This window comes from Sus scrofa, chromosome 14 (assembly GCF_000003025.6).
Source record: "Sus scrofa isolate TJ Tabasco breed Duroc chromosome 14, Sscrofa11.1, whole genome shotgun sequence".
Classification (NCBI taxonomy): Eukaryota; Metazoa; Chordata; class Mammalia; order Artiodactyla; family Suidae; genus Sus; species Sus scrofa.
The window spans coordinates 31,136,978-31,154,831 of record NC_010456.5 but is presented as its reverse complement, the minus strand read 5'-3'; the positions used below and the strand labels follow the sequence as shown (position 1 = coordinate 31,154,831).

The 17,854-nt window shown below is 45.3% G+C and overlaps 1 protein-coding gene and 1 pseudogene across 14 annotated transcripts in view; one reads left to right on the top strand and one right to left on the bottom strand.

Moving 5' to 3' along the window:
- The window catches only part of KDM2B (lysine demethylase 2B), a 145,973-nt gene that overhangs the window by 48,262 nt on the left and 79,857 nt on the right, over positions 1 to 17,854 (bottom strand). For all 14 annotated transcript variants that reach the window (XM_021073426.1, XM_021073420.1, XM_021073425.1 and 11 more), the window contains one exon: positions 12,493 to 12,579. In XM_021073426.1, coding sequence (XP_020929085.1) covers positions 12,493 to 12,579 — 87 coding nt within the window. The remainder of the gene's footprint in view (positions 1 to 12,492; positions 12,580 to 17,854) is intronic.
- On the top strand, positions 2,983 to 6,357 carry LOC110256772 (annotated as a pseudogene).

Sequence of the window (17,854 nt, the reverse complement as noted above, 5' to 3'; positions counted from 1 at the left end):
TAGGAACTCCCACAAATGGCAAACTTAAATAATGCAAATGTTTTACCCATATGCACTTAATTGTGCCCCTTTTACTCTAGATGACCTAAATTTGGGGAGCAGATTAGCTGACGACAATTATTTTGTTGCACACACATCCATCATCCTAACGAAGTCAAATTAGACAGAGCCGGTGGGGGCGTGGGGGGGTGGGTAGGGCTGAGGAGAGAGAACGACCTATTCCCAATGTCAATAATCAAGTATCCTCCTTCAAAATAGGAGATACACACTGGCATTTGACAAAAAGGCAAGTCTGAAGCCTAGGCCTTTGTTCCAGAAATAACACTGTGATAATGGCAAGCAATCACTTACAGTGCCTGCCTGCTTTCTAATTACTCCACCAAAGGCAGGAGCCCTCAATATCTCAATTGCTTTCCAAGAATTTGTCTTTGGCATTATTAACACAGACGGCCAAGCAGGTTATCAGACTAAGAAAGAAATCCTGGGCTGTAGACTTTAATTACGGGTTATTTCAGCTGAACACTGTCTTAAAGTTTCAATAAACTGGTTCTAAAATGATACAGACGATGGCTGAAAAATTCCAGGTGAGAGAAAAAACCTCTGCAAGGCCAGGGAGATAAAGGGAGATGCCTAAATGTTGGAACAAAAGGGAATACCAAGAGCCCTCCTTAGTGCTTTTCTCTTTAGTGTTCTTTTTATCAGTTGGCTGGGACTGGGACTGGGACATATAAACTAAAGTAAGGAAGAGAATCTAATTCTCACTAAGAAGAGGTCTCCGAGACACTTGGAAAACAGATGAAAGAACAAAGATGCTGAAGCTGACTGCATCTTCTAGAAGCTTTAGGGAAATCTTGTCATCAAGGTCATTCACTTGGAGTTCCCACTGTGGTTCAGAGGGTTACATGACTCAGAGGGTTATGAATCTGACTAGTGTCCATGAGGATGTGGGTTTGATCCCTGGCCTTGCTCAGTGTGTTAAGGATCCGGCATTGCTGTGGCTGTGGTGTAGGTTGCAGATGCAGCTCAGATCTGGCTTTGCTGATAGCTATGGCATCATAGGCCAGGAGCTGCAGTTCCGATTTGATCCCAGCCTGGGAACTTCCATGTGCCACGGGTATAGCCCTTAAACAAAAAAAAAAAGTTCATCCATTCAACATTTCCTTGGCCCTTGCTCTCCAGGAGCAATCCTGCATGACAGAATACAAAAATGGGTAAGGAAAAAAATTAATAAGGTGAACTCCAGTCTGTAGAAGCTATTGGAAGCTCAAGACATATCTGCAACAAAATGTGGAGTAGACTGTGAATACCCAGCAGGTGGACAAATGGGGGAAGCCTACTTGTCAAGGATCTTGGCAGGAAATGGACAGCATCTTGGCACCCTCACACTAGGTCACAGAGAGGAGTTGGACAGAGGCTCAGTTTACAGAGTGGAACAGGATGAAGAGAAGCCAACGAGGCATGGTGATGCACCCCAACCCTAACAACAGTGATGAGCCATGACCTCCCTTTGGCCAATTAACTAAGGGAGGGAGATGTTACCAGAAAACCAGGGAGAAAAGCTAGAAGGGGCCAAGACATAGGGGTTGTGGGCCCCAAAGGAAGGCAACAGCCAACCTGCAATGATCCCATGAGGAAGAAGAAGCTGGGGGATAAACACCTCAGCCTCTCTCTTCCGTCTTCCCATCTCCTGCTGGTACCTCCCTCTACCCATTGGCTGAGCCCAACCGGAAACCAGAGAGGCAAGGAATCTCTTTGAAAGCAGCTCCGACACAGGTTGGAAAAGGCTGCAGAGAATCCACAGACACAGCTAGAAGATATCCCAGCTCAAGGGTCTTTCTGGGAAAGAAGGAATTACGTTGGAAGATTTGATATACATACATACAATGGAATACTACTCAGCCATAAAAAAGGACAAAATGATGCCATTTTGTAGCAACATGGATGCAACTAGAGAGTCTCACACTAAGTGAGGTAAGAAAGAGAAAGAAATACTATATGTGGAATCTAAAATTTGGCCCAAATGAACCTATCTACAGAACAGAAATAGACCATGGACAGGGAGAGAAGACTTTTGGTTGCTGGGGGGCGGGGGGTGGGGGGAGTGGAATGGAGAAGGAATTTCAGGTTAGCAGATGCAAACTATTACATTGAGAATGGGTAAGCAGTGAGGTCCTACTGTACTGCACAGGGAACCATGTCCAACCTCTTGGGATAGAACATGATGGAAGATGTACATATACATGTGTGACTGGGTCACTATGCTGTACAACAGAGATTGACACAACACTGAGAATCAACTATACTCTAATAAAAAATAAATAAAAATAAAAAATAAAAAAAATCAGCAACACAGATGCAACTAGAGAGTCTCATACTAAATAAAGTCAGAAAAAGAAAGACAAACACCATACGATATCACCTATATGTAGAATCTAAAATATGGCACAGGGAGTTCCCGTCGTGGCGCAGTGGTTAACGAATCCGACTAGGAACCATGAGGTTGCGGGTTCGGTCCCTGCCCCTTGCTCAGTGGGTTAACGATCTGGCGTTGCCGTGAGCTGTGGTGTAGGTCGCAGACGCAGCTCAGATCTGGCGTTGCTGTGGCTCCGGCGTAGGCCGGTGGCTACAGCTCCGATTCAACCCCTAGCCTGGGAACCTCCATATGCCGCAGGAGCGGCCCAAGAAATAGCAACAACAACAACAACAAAAAGACAAAAGACAAAAAAAAAAAAAAAATAAAATAAAATATGGCACAGATGAACCTATTTACAGAACAGAAACAGACTCACAGACATGGAGAGCAGACTTGTGGTTGCCAAGAGGGAGGGGGATGGATGGGGAGTTTGGGGTTAGTAGATGCAAACTATTACATTTAGAATGGATAAGCAATGAGGTCCTGCTGTACAGCACAGGGAACCATATCCCATCCTTGTGACAGAACATGATGGAGGATAGTGTGAGAACATGATGGAGGATAGTGTGAGGATAGTGTATAAATATATACATAGCTGGGTCACTTTGCTGTAAATTAACTATAATAATTTTAAATCATTCAATAATTTACAATAATAATAATAATAATTTACAAATCATTGTAGGGAATCTGGGAGCTTGGGGACATTTCTCCACATTGCGTGGGGAGGCATTTGGCAATTTGGGATTTGGAGGGACAAAAATGAACACACAGAAGGACATTCAACCCCCAAAACAGCAGCCAATGATATATATCTGTGGAGAATGTCACACAGAAAATGAAATAAAATCAAGGGATCCCATCCAATGCAGAGAATGTGGATACAGAATAATGTACAAGAAAAGAACTAAAAGATGGGTGGGTTTTGATGCTCGATGAAACATGAAATTCAGAGGAATATCTTCATTTGCATTTGGATTTGCTACTGATTTGTACAGCTTTTGACTTGTGTACTTTATGAATATAGCTATGTATATGATTTCATTTTAAAAACCATACTGTACTTAGTAGTTTATATAAAGGTATTTTGGGTTCAAAACACAAATCATTGTAAATCAACTATAATAATTTTTAACTAATTTTTTAAAAATTTTTAAATGAAATGAACTTTCCTTTTAAAAAAAAAAGGAAGAAGAAATTAGGTTGGGCCTTGAGATGGAAAATCCCTGGGTGGGAACATAAGATGTTCCCAGAAGCATTCCCAGAAGGAGGACAGTATGAGCTAAGACCAACCACAATGGGCACAAAAATGGAAGGGAGGGGGTAACTGGGTTCCCCCGTGACGTAGAGAAGATGAGCAGACATCACAAGATTCGAGGACAGGGCTATAACTGGGGACATGGGCACTCAAGGCTAGGTCAAGGATTTGGGAGCTGATGTTAAAGAAAACGGAAAGTCGCTCAAGGTGCGAGGAATTTATAGGCTCAGCTATGTGTGTCATATAACACAACCCCTTCCCTGCAGCACCGCAGAATGTGACCGTATTCAGACCCAGGGTCTTGACAGAGAGGATCAAGTTGAAATGAGGTCATTAGAGCCCTAATCCCATATGACTTGTGTCCTTATAAAAAAAGGAAATTTGGACATAGGCACACGCAGGAGGAAGACAACCTGAAAACACAGAGAGAGGATGCTAAAACTCTCACCTGCAAAAAGCCAGCAGGTTAGGATACCATTCTGTCCTGCCTGAATCTCATGTGTGGTGACTTTAGAAACTGCCACTTTCTGGCTTCAGTTCATGCCGCTAAAAGGGGGGGGGGGGGCCGCTCTGATGGGATCCTTGTCACACGGTTCAGACATAACTTTGGAATCAGAGGTCACTTAAACCAGTCAGAGATCTAGGCCTCAGTTTGTGAGAAACTGATAGCCCTTGACCAACACCAATTTTCTTCCAACTCGATTTTTCTGTTATTGATATTAGAGATAACATTACCACAATGAGCAGACCTTCCTTGGTGGGTATTTATTGATCAGGAGTTTGTACTGCCCGCACTCCTGGGAACCCAGTGGCCTCCAAACTCCACAAATGACTTAGCTGTCACTTGGGAATTCCAAACCAGGGTCCCGGACTGCCTTTCACTTGCCTCCCTGCCCCCATCCTCCCCACCTCTCCAGCTCCAGGCCATGAGGCTCCCCCCACGCCCCATCCCATCTCACATTCTGGTTCCCCGAAATTGCTCTGCCACCATGCTCTTGTGAGGCCTTTTCCAGCGCATTCCAAAGCAACCGTGACCCTACTACTTGCAGGCCTAGGACTCCCCCCAACCCCCATGCTGGATCCTTAACCCACTGCACTGGATTAGGGATCAAACCTGCACCTCCACAACAATTTGAGCCACTGCAGTCAGATTCTTAACCCACTGTGCCACAGCAGAACTCCAGGAGGCTAAAAAATATGTTCCGCAGGTAAAGCTGATGCCACCAGCCTGAGGACTGTTCCTCATTAGGCCACACTGTCTTTCTAGGAAATGATCTGGCCCTGAGCAGCCCACAGTAAATGGCAGTCATTACCCTCCTCCTCAACTGTACATCATCAACTTAATTACTCAGGGGTGACAGGAACTGAGAGCAGGGCAGAGTGGGAACAGGAAGTATGTGGGGGCCTCTTTTACTGAACTAATGTGCCCATCCTTCAGGGAAAGCCTGCATGTCACACCCCGGGGGACCCCAGACTTATCAGGCCTCCTAGATCTAAATGACCAAGTGCAGAGGAAGGGGAAGAACGGAAGGTGACAAGACATCAGGCGTGTGTGTGTGTGTAGCTTCCTCCTATGGTTCCTGCAACATCCCCTGGAAGGAGCCGATCCACTAACTGCTGAAGTGGGCCGTCCCCACATCCCCGTCGGGGTCCCCATTGGTACACACCCCAGCCTCTCTGCTCCTCAACTCCAGTAAAACTGCCAAGAATTAAAACTCAAGAGGCAGCCTGGTTTGGCCCCTTAGAGATGATGGATTAAGAAACAAATGCATCAACACGCTCGCTTTCCAGAGAACGCCGTGGCTCATCTCACCTCCTTCCTCGGTTTCCTTCTTGGTGACCGAGGCGGCAGGCTGACCGGGTAGAAGTGTCTGGCTGTGGGCAGAAGGTCAACTTGCTAATAAGGCTGAGGTCAGAAGTCGGACCTCAAAGAAGTTCAGTTCCCTCAGCTTGGTTCTAAGGTCACAGACAGCACCCCCGCACACACCCCAAATCCTGCCACTTGATCATAAAAGGAAGTGGCCAGAGTGTAGACAGATCAAAACACATCCATCACCACTGGTGAAAACAGCCAATCGGGTGAATGCTGACGGATGGTGATTCAGGAGCATCTTTGATTTGAAAGATACCACATCAGAAATGACCTCATGGCACCTAATCAGTTCCAGAGAGGGACTTTGTACTCCAGGAGGCAAGGTGGGAGATCAAAGCATTTCTTGCTAATCATCATTTAACGTTAATTACTTAAGTAACCTGAGCCAGACCCAGCCCTGCTCCCTACCTCGCATCCTGACAGCCTCAATGAGCACCCTTGATCTTTCAACCCAACCTGCATCAAACTGGGAGGAAGCTGACTGCAAACCTGGGAATCCAGAGACCCTGGGCGGCCCAGGCAGTCAGTCGTTTACTCACTTCTTCCTTTCCTGTTAACTTTTTAACCCCACCAGCCAGGAAATGCATAAATTCGACTGGGCAGCTGGCCTCTCCTGACGCTCCTCTCACTGCCCTCCCCGCACACTGCCCCCCACCCCCACCAGTTTCTCTGAGTTCCTCAAGGCAAGGGCCAAATCTTAGGTTCACAGACTGTGTAGCCGCAGGTTTACCAGCCTACCTCTCTGAGCCTCCAGTTTCAACTGCGTCATGAGATAATCCTATCGCCCTCCCAGCCTTGTTGTAAGAATTAAATAAGACCTAAAAACTACTGCAGGCATGGAGGAGGACTATCCAGGGGGTTGGGGGCATACTGGCAATAACTGACTTCTAAAATTGAGTGGGAGGAGTTCCCATTGTGGCGCAGAGGTTAACGAATCCGACTAGGAACCATGAGGTTGTGGGTTCGATCCCTGGCCTCACTCAGTGAGTTGGTGATCCAGTGTTGCTGTGAGCTGTGGTGTAGGTCGCAGACGCAGCTAGGATCCTGCATTGCTGTGGCTGTGGCGTAGGCCAGTGGCTGCAGCTCCGATTAGACCCCTAGCCTGGGAACCTCCATATGCTGCAGAAGGGGCCCTAGAAAAGGCAAAAAGACAAATAAATAAATAAATAAATAAAACTGAGTGGGAGGGTCATGATATTCATTATTTTATTATTTCGTCCTTTTTGTGGCTCTGAAATAATTTATAATACATTGGGAGTTTTTTTAATTTTTTATTTTATTTTTTTGTTTTTTAGGGCTGCATCTGCAGCCTGTGGAGATTCCCAGGCTAGGGGTCAAATCGGAGCTGCAGCTGCCATGATGGCCTAAGCCACAGCCATAGCAATTCAGGATCTGAGCCACATCTGTGACCTACACCATAGCTCCTGGCAACACTGGATCCTTAACCCACTGAGTGAGGCCAGGGATTGAACTTGCATCCTCATGGATACTAGTAGGATTTGTTTCTGCTGAGCCATGACGGAGGCAGGTTCTTAAAGAGGTTAAAATGAGATGGTTAGGGTGGGTCTGATTTCAGCATGACTGGAGTCCTTATAAGAAGAGGAGATTAGGATGCACACAAAGGGGAGACACACAGAGACAAAAGGCCTACAAGCCAAGGAGAGAGCCCTGAGTACAAAAACGGTCCTGCCAGCTGACACCTGATCTCAGACTTCTGGCCTCCAGAACAGAGAGAAAATTAATTTTCTGTCATTTAAGCCACCCAGTCTGTGGCACTTTGTCAGGGTGACTCTTGCAAACTCATACAATACACTTCAAATAATCTATAGAAAACAAACTAAATAAAGAAAAAGATTTGGAGTTCCTGCTATGGGACAACGGGATCAGCAGCATCTCTGGAGCACTTCGATGCAGGTTTCATTTCTGGGCCAGCACAGTGGACTGAGGACCCAGGGTTGCTGCAGGTGCGGGATAAGTCACAACTACAACTGGGATCAGATCTTTGGCCCCAGGACTCTGTATGCCGCAGGGTGGCCAAAATCAGAGAAAAAGATTGTGCCAGCATGACTCCAGTCAAAAGACAGATAATAGGAGTTCCCATTGTGGCTCAGTGGGTTAAAAACCCAACACAGTGTCCAAAAGGATGCAGGTTCAATCCCTGGCCTCGCTCAGTTGATGAAGGATCCAGCAAGCTGCAGCATACATCACAGGTAAGCTCAGGTGCTATGTTGCTGTGACTGTAGCTTAAGCTGAGAGCTGCAGCTCTGATTCACCCCCTAGCTAGGGAACGTCCATATGCCACAGGTGCAGCAGATACAATATTAAAAAAAAAAAAAAAAAAGACAGATAATTGGTATTGGCAAAGATGTGGAGAACTGGAACACTTATAACTGCTGGCGGGAACAGAAAATGCTTCAGCTACTTTGGGAAACTAGCAGTTCCTCAAAAACCTCAAGACCTCAGAGGTACCATCTGACCTGACAATTGCATGCCTAGGTTTCTACCCAGGAGAAATGGAAACACATGTTCACATTAAAAACCTGTACATGTTGGAGTTCCCATCGTGGTGCAGCGGAAATGAATCCGACTAGGAACCAGGGAGGTTTCAGGTTCGATCCCTGGCCTTGCTCAGGGGCTTAAGGATCTGGCATTGCCGTGAGCTGTGGTGTAGGTCGCAGATGCGGCTCGGATCCTGCACTGCTGTGGCTGTGGCGTAGGCTGGCAGCAACAGCTTCAATTAGACCCCTATCCTGGGAACCTCCATATGCCCACCTGTGCGGCCCTAAAAAGACAAAAAAGACAAACAAAACAAAAAAACCTGTACATGCATGTTGACAGCACCATCATTCACAACAGTCAAAAGGTTGAAACAGCCCAAATATCCACTGACAGAGTAATGGGTAAACAGACTGTGGTCCATTCATACAATGGAATATTACTCAGCCCTGCAGAGGAATGAAGTACTCATAGATACCACACACTGGATGAGACTTAAAACACTGTGCTAAAGGAATGAAGTAAGTCACAGAAGGCCACATACTATGTGATTCTATTTATATGAAATGCCCAGAAGAGACAACTCCATGGAGACAATAAGTTTCCAGGGACTGGCCAGGGCTGGGAAGGGAGAAGAGTACTGACTGACTGTTGGTGGGGTTTCTTTTAGAGGGTATGAAAATGTTCTAAAATTAGATTGTGGTGATGGTTGCACAACTCTGAATATTTTCAATATACTGAAAACATTTAGGAAGTTCCCTTGTGGTGCAGCGGGTTAAGGATCTGGCATTGCCACAGCTGTGGCACAGGCTGCAAATGCAGCACAGGTTCAGCCCCTGGCCTGGGAACTTCCACATGCCGCAGGTGCAGCCAAAAAAAAAAAATTTAATTGTACAGTTTAAGTGACAGAACTGTATGGTATGTGAGTTCTATTTGTTTTATTATAAGGTGTTTTAAAAAAAGACTGGTCCCCACAAGTGTGGCTAAATGTCAAAGGCTTTTTCCTCCTGCCCACTCTTTCCCAACCAGTCTAAGGGTTGCAATTTCTCCTACCAGGGTTAAAACCAGCCATGGCAAACTTGTATCTAGACCAGTACTTATTAACCAAGCCTCCATGGGAATTTTTTATTTTATTTAGTTTTTTTTTTTTTTTTTTTTGGCCGAACTTGCTGCATGTAGAAGTTCCTAGGCCAGGGATTGAACCTGTGCCACAGCAGGGACCCAAGCCATAACAGTGACTACACCAGATTCTTAACCCACTGCACCACAAGAGAACTCCCCCACAGGAATCTTAAATAAAGGTTACTCCCCCCAGAAGCTTGTTTCTAGGCTTCAGAGGAAAGGAGACAGAGGTTTGTTTGTTTTTTTTTTAAAAAAAGCAGAGTTCCCGTTGTGGCTCAGTGGTAACAAACCTGACTAGTATCCATGAGGACACAGGTTCAATCCCTGTCCCCGATCAGTGGGTTAAGGATTCAAAGTTGCCATGGGCTATGGTGTAGGTCACAGACATGGCTTGGATCTGACATTGCTGTGGTGTACGCTGGCAGCTCCAGCCCCAAATCGACCACTAGCCTGGGAACTTTCATCTGCCATGGGTGTGGCCCTAAAAAGACAAAAAAATAAATAAATAAATAAAAGAAAAGAAATGCCTAGAAGCCCCTGAGGAGTGGGCTGATGGTCTCAGGCACTAAAAACTGGGCCAGAGAGCCTCATCTGACCTCTCCATCAATTCTGAGAATAAAGTGAATAGTGGCAAGTTTGTTGTTTTAGAAGCCTAAATTCTACAAATCCTAATCCCTCCCGAGGAGCAGTTCCTCAGCTGGGCGAGAAGCTGGCAGCAAAGCCAAGCCATGGTTTCCTCTATACACTCAAAGCAGCCCTGGGGCCAGGCGGGGTTGTTTTAAGGTGCTAGGTCTGCAAGTTGTGGTCTGATAAATGACATTTACATTTACTGCCATGTAGGGGAAAGTCAACTCTAAAATCTCATACATGTCCAAAGATGGGGGAACTAAAGACCGAAGATATCCTTTTCATTTCTTTTTTTTTTTGAAAGATAACTTTATTGCTCTCTGCTTTTTTTTTTTTTTTTTTTGGTCTTTTTGCCATTTCTTGAGCCGCTCTCATGGCATATGGAGGTTCCCAGGCCAGAGGTCTAATCGGAGCTGTAGCTACCAGCCTACACCACAGCTCACAGCAACGCCGGATCCTTAACTCACTGAGCAAGGCCAGGGTTTGAACCCGCAACCTCATGGTTCCTAGTTGGATTCATTAACCACTGTGTCACGACGGGAACTCCCCCTTTTCATTTCTGTGGCCACTTCAGTTCCCAATAAACTTCAAAGAGAATTAGAATTCATTACCCACAAGGAATGGATAATTTTCCCATTAACAATTTCACATTTAGAAATCGACCCAAAGAGGATAATCAAACAAAAGTGAAAAGTACAGAGCTGCCCAGTAGAAATATAATGTAAGCCACATATGCACTTAAACATTTTTTTGAAGCCACACTTTTAAACGGTAAAAAGAAACAGGTGAAATGAATACGAATAATCCATTTTAACTAATACATGCAAAATATTATCATTTCAACTAGGGTTGCCAGATTTAGCAAATAAAAATATAGTGTGCCCCATTTCAGATAAAGAACAAAAATTTTTTTCAGTATAAGTGTATCTCATGTAATATATAGAAATATTTACACTAAAAACATATCTGTTGTTTATCCGAAATTCAAATTTTTATTATATAGTTGATTTACAGTGTTGTGTCAATTTCTGCTACACAACATAGTGAAATTCCTTTTTTTTTTTTTTTTTTTTTTGCTTTTTAGGGCCGCACCTGCAGCCTATGGATGTTCCCAGACTAGAGGTCGAATCAGAGCTATAGCTGCGGGCCTATGCCATAGCCGCAGCAACGGCAGATCTGAGCTGCGTCTGCAACCACAGCTCATGGCAACACCGGAACCTTAACCACTGAGACCAGGGATCAAACCGGCCACCTCATGGTTACTAGTCGAATTCATTTCCCCTGCACCACAATGGGAACTCCCTAAAATTCAATTTTTTTTTTTCCTTTGTCTTTTAGGGCTGCCCCCGCAGCATATGGAGGCTCCCAGGCTAGGGGTCCAAAACGAACGTATCCTCCGGCCTATGCCACAGCCACGGCAATGTGGGAGCCAAGCCACGTCTGTGACCTACACCACAGCTCACAGAAACACCAGATCCTTAACCCACTGAGTGAGACCAGGGGTCAAACCTACATCCTCATGGATGCTAGTTGGGTTTGCTAACTGAGCCACAACAGGAACTCCTGAAATTCAAATTTAAATGGGCTCCTCCAACCCCTTTCTTTTTGTCTTTTAAGGGCCGTACCCACAGCACATGGAAGTTCCCAGGCTGAATCAGAGCTGAAGCTGCCAGCCTACACCACAGCCACAGCAACATGGGATCCAGGCTGAGTCTGTGACCTGCACCACAGCATACATACATATACATACACCACATACACATGCACCACACATACATACATATGTATGTATTGATACATACATATCCCACACAAGACACACCAACATGTTTTGTTTTTTGGGTTTTTTGGCTGCACCCATGGCAAATGGAAGTTCCCAGGCCAGGGATCAAACCTGCACCACAGCAGAGACTCAAGCATTGCAGTGACCACACCAGATCCTTAACCCACTGAGCCACCAGGAAGCTCCAACACACCAGCAAGTTATTGGTTTTCTCTGGACGGTGGACTCTGGGGTGGGCAGTGGTAGAAAGTTTGTTCTCTGTTGTCAGTTAGCCCAACCTTTGTGTCCTCAGCATTAACAAGTACCCTAACAAGTGACTTCACCATTTGAAGCCTCAGTTTCCTCATCTGTACAACAAGTCACAAGTGTCTATTCCCATAGGATGGTTGGAGTGTAAATAAAACAGGGAATGGGGAGGGAGGATGAGGCAAGGCAACTTTCCCTGCTATGTTCTGTGACATCAATACATTCTTCCCACTGTCTTTCTCCTTTCCTAATTAGATTTTTTTCACCATGAGCATCAATCCATTTAGAAAGAGGAAAAAGTTTGTTTCAAAAGAGGAGCAAACAGCCCATGAAGCAGCTGGAGGGCAAAAGGAAGGAAAGATAGAAGAAAGGAGAGAGGGGAGGAGGGGAGGAAAGGAAGAAAGTTCACCTAAGGACCAAAAGGCCAGGTGTCACTTCGCCAGAGTTTTCTGAGTGACCACCAGGGGGCAGTGCCTGCTATTTCCACAGCTACGGAAAATGAACCCTTCTGGAAAAACAAAAACTCTCGCAATGAGCAAATCACCGAAACCATTCATCTTAACCCTGGCTGCCCTCTGCCAGGCATCCTCCCTGAAAAGTGGTCGACACTGATCTTACAAGAGATGTGAAAAAGCAGTGGATATGGTCTCCCAGCTTTGGGTACGGTGTCTTACCTTTGGAGTCTTCTTTGGCCAAGTGACTACAGGGACCCCAGTGATGGCCAGACTGGGATCGTCGTCCGCATGCTCCTTCAGGACATTCTGTGGCCAAACAAAGGAGCCATGTATTAGCCCAAGGTAGAAAGGATGTCTCTGAAGGGGGCTAGAGACCAGACCTTACCCAGCAAAAGACTGCAGCTCTCTGAAGAGTCAACGCCTGCCCCCCATTCCACCAACATCCACATGCTCAACAGGTCACCAGGGCTCCCAGGGTTTGCAAAACACACAACAGGCCCCTCTCAAAAAAAAAAAAAATTTTTTTTTGTTTTTTAGGGCCATACCTGCAGTTCCTAGGCAAGGGGGTCAAACAGGAGCTGCAGATGCCAAACTACACCACAGCCACAGCAACGGTGGATCTGAGCCACATCAGCAACCTAGGCCGCGTTTGCAACAACATCGCATCCTTAAACCACTGAGCAAACCCAGGGATCAAACCCACATCCTTAGAGACAACAGTGGGTCCTCAACCCACTGAGCCACAATCGGAACTCCCCAAAAAATATTTAAAAGTCACACACCACCCTATGATTTCTACAAATATATTGCTCACTGATCATACTTATGACACCAAACATTTGTCCTGGGCACCACAGACTCTCATGACACAACCACATTTAATCCTTACCAAGCCCCACGGAAGGGGCTGGGGAGTGGCCCAACAGATATTCTAAAGTCCATAAACTCAACTATGTGCTCAGAGAAACAAACGAAACCAACCACAAGTTCTCACCTATGAGCCCTGACTCTGGATTTCCATCAGTCAGCAAGCCCTATGACTGCTCATCCTGGTGTGAAGACATGTCATTGGTTTTTGGGTTTTTTGTGGTTTTTTTTGTTTTTTTTTTTTTTTCATCACAGGCCCTAAACACAAGTAGATACTCAATCTGCCTTGACCAAGCTTGGATTCAACTGTCCAAATGCTGGCAGGAAAAATGGGCTGTGATGGACATACTGCCAGGGTCTCCCACATGGCACTTTGTGTTCATGGTGGTTTGAAGGCTTTTCAGGATAATTCTACTCTACCAGATTTTGGCCTTGTATGCAATTAACTGGAGAACTTTATCAAGATGTAAGATGAACTCTATTGAACTTCCCCTAACTTAGAAGTGAGGCTATCAAGGTTCAAAACGGCTCGAAGGACTTGACTTGGACACTGCCACAGATCAGAAGGGCAGAGCCCATGAACCCTGCCCTCTGGCACCAGACACGCTGGCCCATGACCATATCACGCACCAGGTTTTTGGCTGCATCCATGCCGTGCCATAAAAAAGCATTAAGGGATGGACACAAATCTGTCACTGGCCTATTCAGACCTCAACCATTAATTTTTGGATTATACAAAAAACTTTCTGCAGAGACAGTGAAGAAAGGAGTAAGTTGCACAGCAGCACTGCACAGGAAGAACAGAAACTCAGAAAGTAAATGTAGATGATTTTAACTCGCTTTCCCTAATCTTCACCAGAAAGAATCCAATTCGCTTACAATTCACTTATTGTCCTCCTTTTGTGATCATCATTTGTTTGCCCTATTTTTTCAAAATGTACCATTACCGCAAATCTACCTGAGGGATTCCCCCCTTTCCACATGGGAGGTGTTCGACAGCACAGTGGTCAAGGGTTTGGGCTCTGGGGCCACCTGGGTTCAATTTTTCAACAAGTACAGCTTTCTCTAAGTCCCACAGTCAAGATCAATGATTTGTAAGTGCTATTTATAAAATGTCTTGGGGAGTTCCCACTGTGGCTCAGAGGGTTAAAAACCCAACAAAGCGTCCATGAGGATTTAGGTTCGATCCCTGGCCTTGCTTGGTGGGTTAAGGATTCGGTGTTGCTGCAAGCTGCAGCATAAGTCGCAGATGTGGCGCAGACACAGCATTGCTGTGGCGTAGGCCAGCAACTGCGGCTCCTATTCAACCTCTAGCCTGGGAACTTCCATATGCAGCAGGTGCAGCTACAAAAAGAAAAATATAAATAAATAAATGCATTATCCAAAGGTTCAATGCTATATCCCCAGCCTCACACCATGACTAACCTACAGTAAGCTTCCAGCAAATAACTTATAATAAAAATGAAACCACAAATCCCCAAAGAGGGACTTTCTACAAAATGTCTGACCAGTAAACCTCAAATCTATCAAAGTCAAGAAAACAAGCAAACTCTGAGAGACTGTCATAAAACCAAGAGGAAAGGACAGAAGATAAAAACTGAAGAAAGGAGTTCCTGCTGTGGTGCAATGCGTTAAGAATCCAAGTGCAGTGACCTGAGTCGCTGTGGAGGCACAGGTTTGATCCTTGGCCTGGCACAGTGGGTTAAAGGATCTGGCATTGCCACAGCTGTGGTACAAGTTGCAGCCGCAGCTCTGGCTGGATCCCTGGCCTGGAAACTTCCACATGCCACAGGTGCAGCCATCAAAAAAATCCCAAAACTGAGGAAACGTTAATAAACTATAGACTTTAGTTAACAATAACACATCCATTCCTCAGAAGCAACACATGCACTGTATTAATGTATGATGTTAGTAATGGGAAACTGAATGTGTGGTTATACAGAAACTGTACTGTGGCATTTTTCTGAAAATCTAAAACTGTTCCAAAACACAAAATCTATAAATAAAAAGTAACTTTTAAAAAAGCCAATCAGACAGCTGTTATAGTAGAAACAGCTACAATAAGGGAAAACAGGATTCTTCGGCTGCCAATTTTTCTAACACACACGCAGCATGTTTCAAAAGAATTACGACAGAAAGGAAACAAGCATGGAGACGTGATTCAACTCAGGTGTGGACTTCACATGGCGCATCCAAGAGGCAACCAAAGGCTGCAGGCAATGAGTTCTGACATTGTTTAGAATTGCCAGTTCCTGATGAGGATAAAAAAACTAACTTTTCATCAGTTTCAGTTGTTGTTGTTGTTGTTGTTGTTTTAGGGCAGCAGCTATGGTTTAGGGGTCGAATCAGAGCTGCAGTTGCCAGCCTACGCCGCAGCAACTCAAGATCCAAGCTGCATCTACAACCTACCCCGCAGCTCACGGCAACACCGGATCCTTAGCCCAATGGCACCGGAGTGGGCCATTCCCACAGCCCTCTCCCCGCCTCGGTCCACCACTCAGGGATGGCTGGAACTAGCTAGGTGAGGGGTAAGCTTCAGGAGGGCAGGCACCACATGCTCTGTTGAATGTGTACAGGAGTAAGTTGTATTGAGTGCTTGCTCTCGAGCACTGTAATAAATATTTCATATTTACACTCTTCTCCAATCCTCTCAGCCACCCTGTGGGTGAACTCCCATCCTTTCCACAGTGTGGATGAGAAAAGCAGGGTTTGGAGGTTGATGGGACCTATCCAAGACCACTCAGCCAGTAAGAGGCAGAGGGCCCTCCACTCCACAAACTTCACTTTTTTTTTTTTTTTTTTTTTTTTTTTAAACAGTCACGCTAGCAGCATATGGAGGTTCCCAGGCTAGGGATCGAATCAGAGTTGCAGCTGCTGGACTGCACCACAGCCATAGCCACTCCGATCCAAGCTGCATCTGTGACCTACGCTGTAGCTTGAGGCAACACCAAGCTCTTAACCCACTGAGCGAGGCCAGGGGTAGAACCCACATCCTCATGAATACTAGTCGGATTCTTAACCAGCTGAGCCACAACACAAACTCCCACAACCTGTGCTTTTTAACCAAGGTAACTTCAGCCCATTTTCTAAAAACAGAAAGGGGAGCCATGTCCATAGCAGCATTATGCATAACAGCCTAAAGGCAGAAACAACCCAGGTGTCCATCTATGGGTGCATGGATAAATAATATGCACTACATACATACAATGGTATGTTTTTCAGCCTGAGAAGGAAGCTCTATCCCATGGATGAACCTGGAGGACCTTGTGCTCAGTGAGATAAGCCAGACACAGAAGGCAAGTACCCTATGATTCCACTTCCAGGATGGGCCTAAAGTAGTAAATTCATACAAGCAGAAAGAAGAAAGGTAGTTACCAGGGGCTGGGAGAAGTGAGACATGAGGAGGGTTTTTTGGTTGTTGTTGTTGTTTCATTTTGTTTTGTTTTTAACAGGCGCAGAATTTTAGTTTGGGAAGATAAAAAGTTCTGGAGGTGGATGGTGGTGATGGTTGCATAACAATGTAAATGTACTTAATGCCACTGAACTGAACACTTAAAAATGATTAACAGGATAAATTTTGTGTAATGCATACTTTACCACAATTTTTTAAAAGGGGAGGGGAGAGGGGGGCAAAGCAGCCCCTCCGTAAGGAATAGATTCAGAGGTTAGACAAAGTAGTTTGGGGACGTACTATCTCACTAGTTCAGCTCTTGCTGTTTTGCCCAGGAAAATATGATTTCTTAGAGTCATAAGACCTGGGTTCGGGTTCTACTGCTTACAAGGGGTATGACCTTGGGGAAGCCACAGTTTCCTATGGTGCCACCTAGAGGTGGAACAGTGACATCACCACCTTGAGGGTAGGTTGTGCAGCTGGGTAATTTTACTACCATTCTTAGGAACATCTGTTGAGTGTTTGCTCCTAACATTAAAATAACCCAATCTGGGAGTTTCCACTGTGGTGCAGCAGAAATGAATCCGACTAGTACCCATAAGGATGCGGATTCAATTCCTGGCCTCACTCAGTGGGTTAAGGATCCAGCATTTCCCTGAGCTGCAGTGTAGTTTGCAGATGCTGCTCGGATCCCCGCATTGCTGTGACTGTGGTGTAGGCCGATAGTTGTAGCTCTGGTTCGACCCCTACCCTGGGAACCTCCATATGCCTTGTGGGTGTGGCCCTAAAAAAACAAAACAAACAAAATAAAATAACCCAATCTGTGGGATAAGGCAGAGTATCTTCATTTCACAAAAGCAGAAACTAAATTTCAGAGAGGTTCAGTGATAGAGTTCAAGGTCACATGGCTGGGAGTAGTAGAAACCTGGCATTGACTCAGTCCACCTGGCTACAAGCCTAAGGCGTAACACTGGGTGATAAAGCTTCAGGAAACCAAGCCAGCAACCTCTGAAGCTGATCTCTATCCTATTATTAAAAAAGAAGACACCTAGGGGACAATCTGGGCTCATGTTTACCATTCAACTAACAAATACAGAAGTGAATTATCCTCATCTACTCTTTGCAAACAAGAAAGATAATGAATTCAGCCACTAACTCCTTTATAAAGCATTTGTCAAACATTCCCCCCAGTCACAGAAGAGGCACATGTGACCAAAGTGGCCTGCAGAAGGATGAAATTTTGACATTTCATGGTTCTTAATAGCCCATATGAATTTCACAACCTCCACCACAATGTATCAAGGTTTTTGTTTTTGTTTTTCT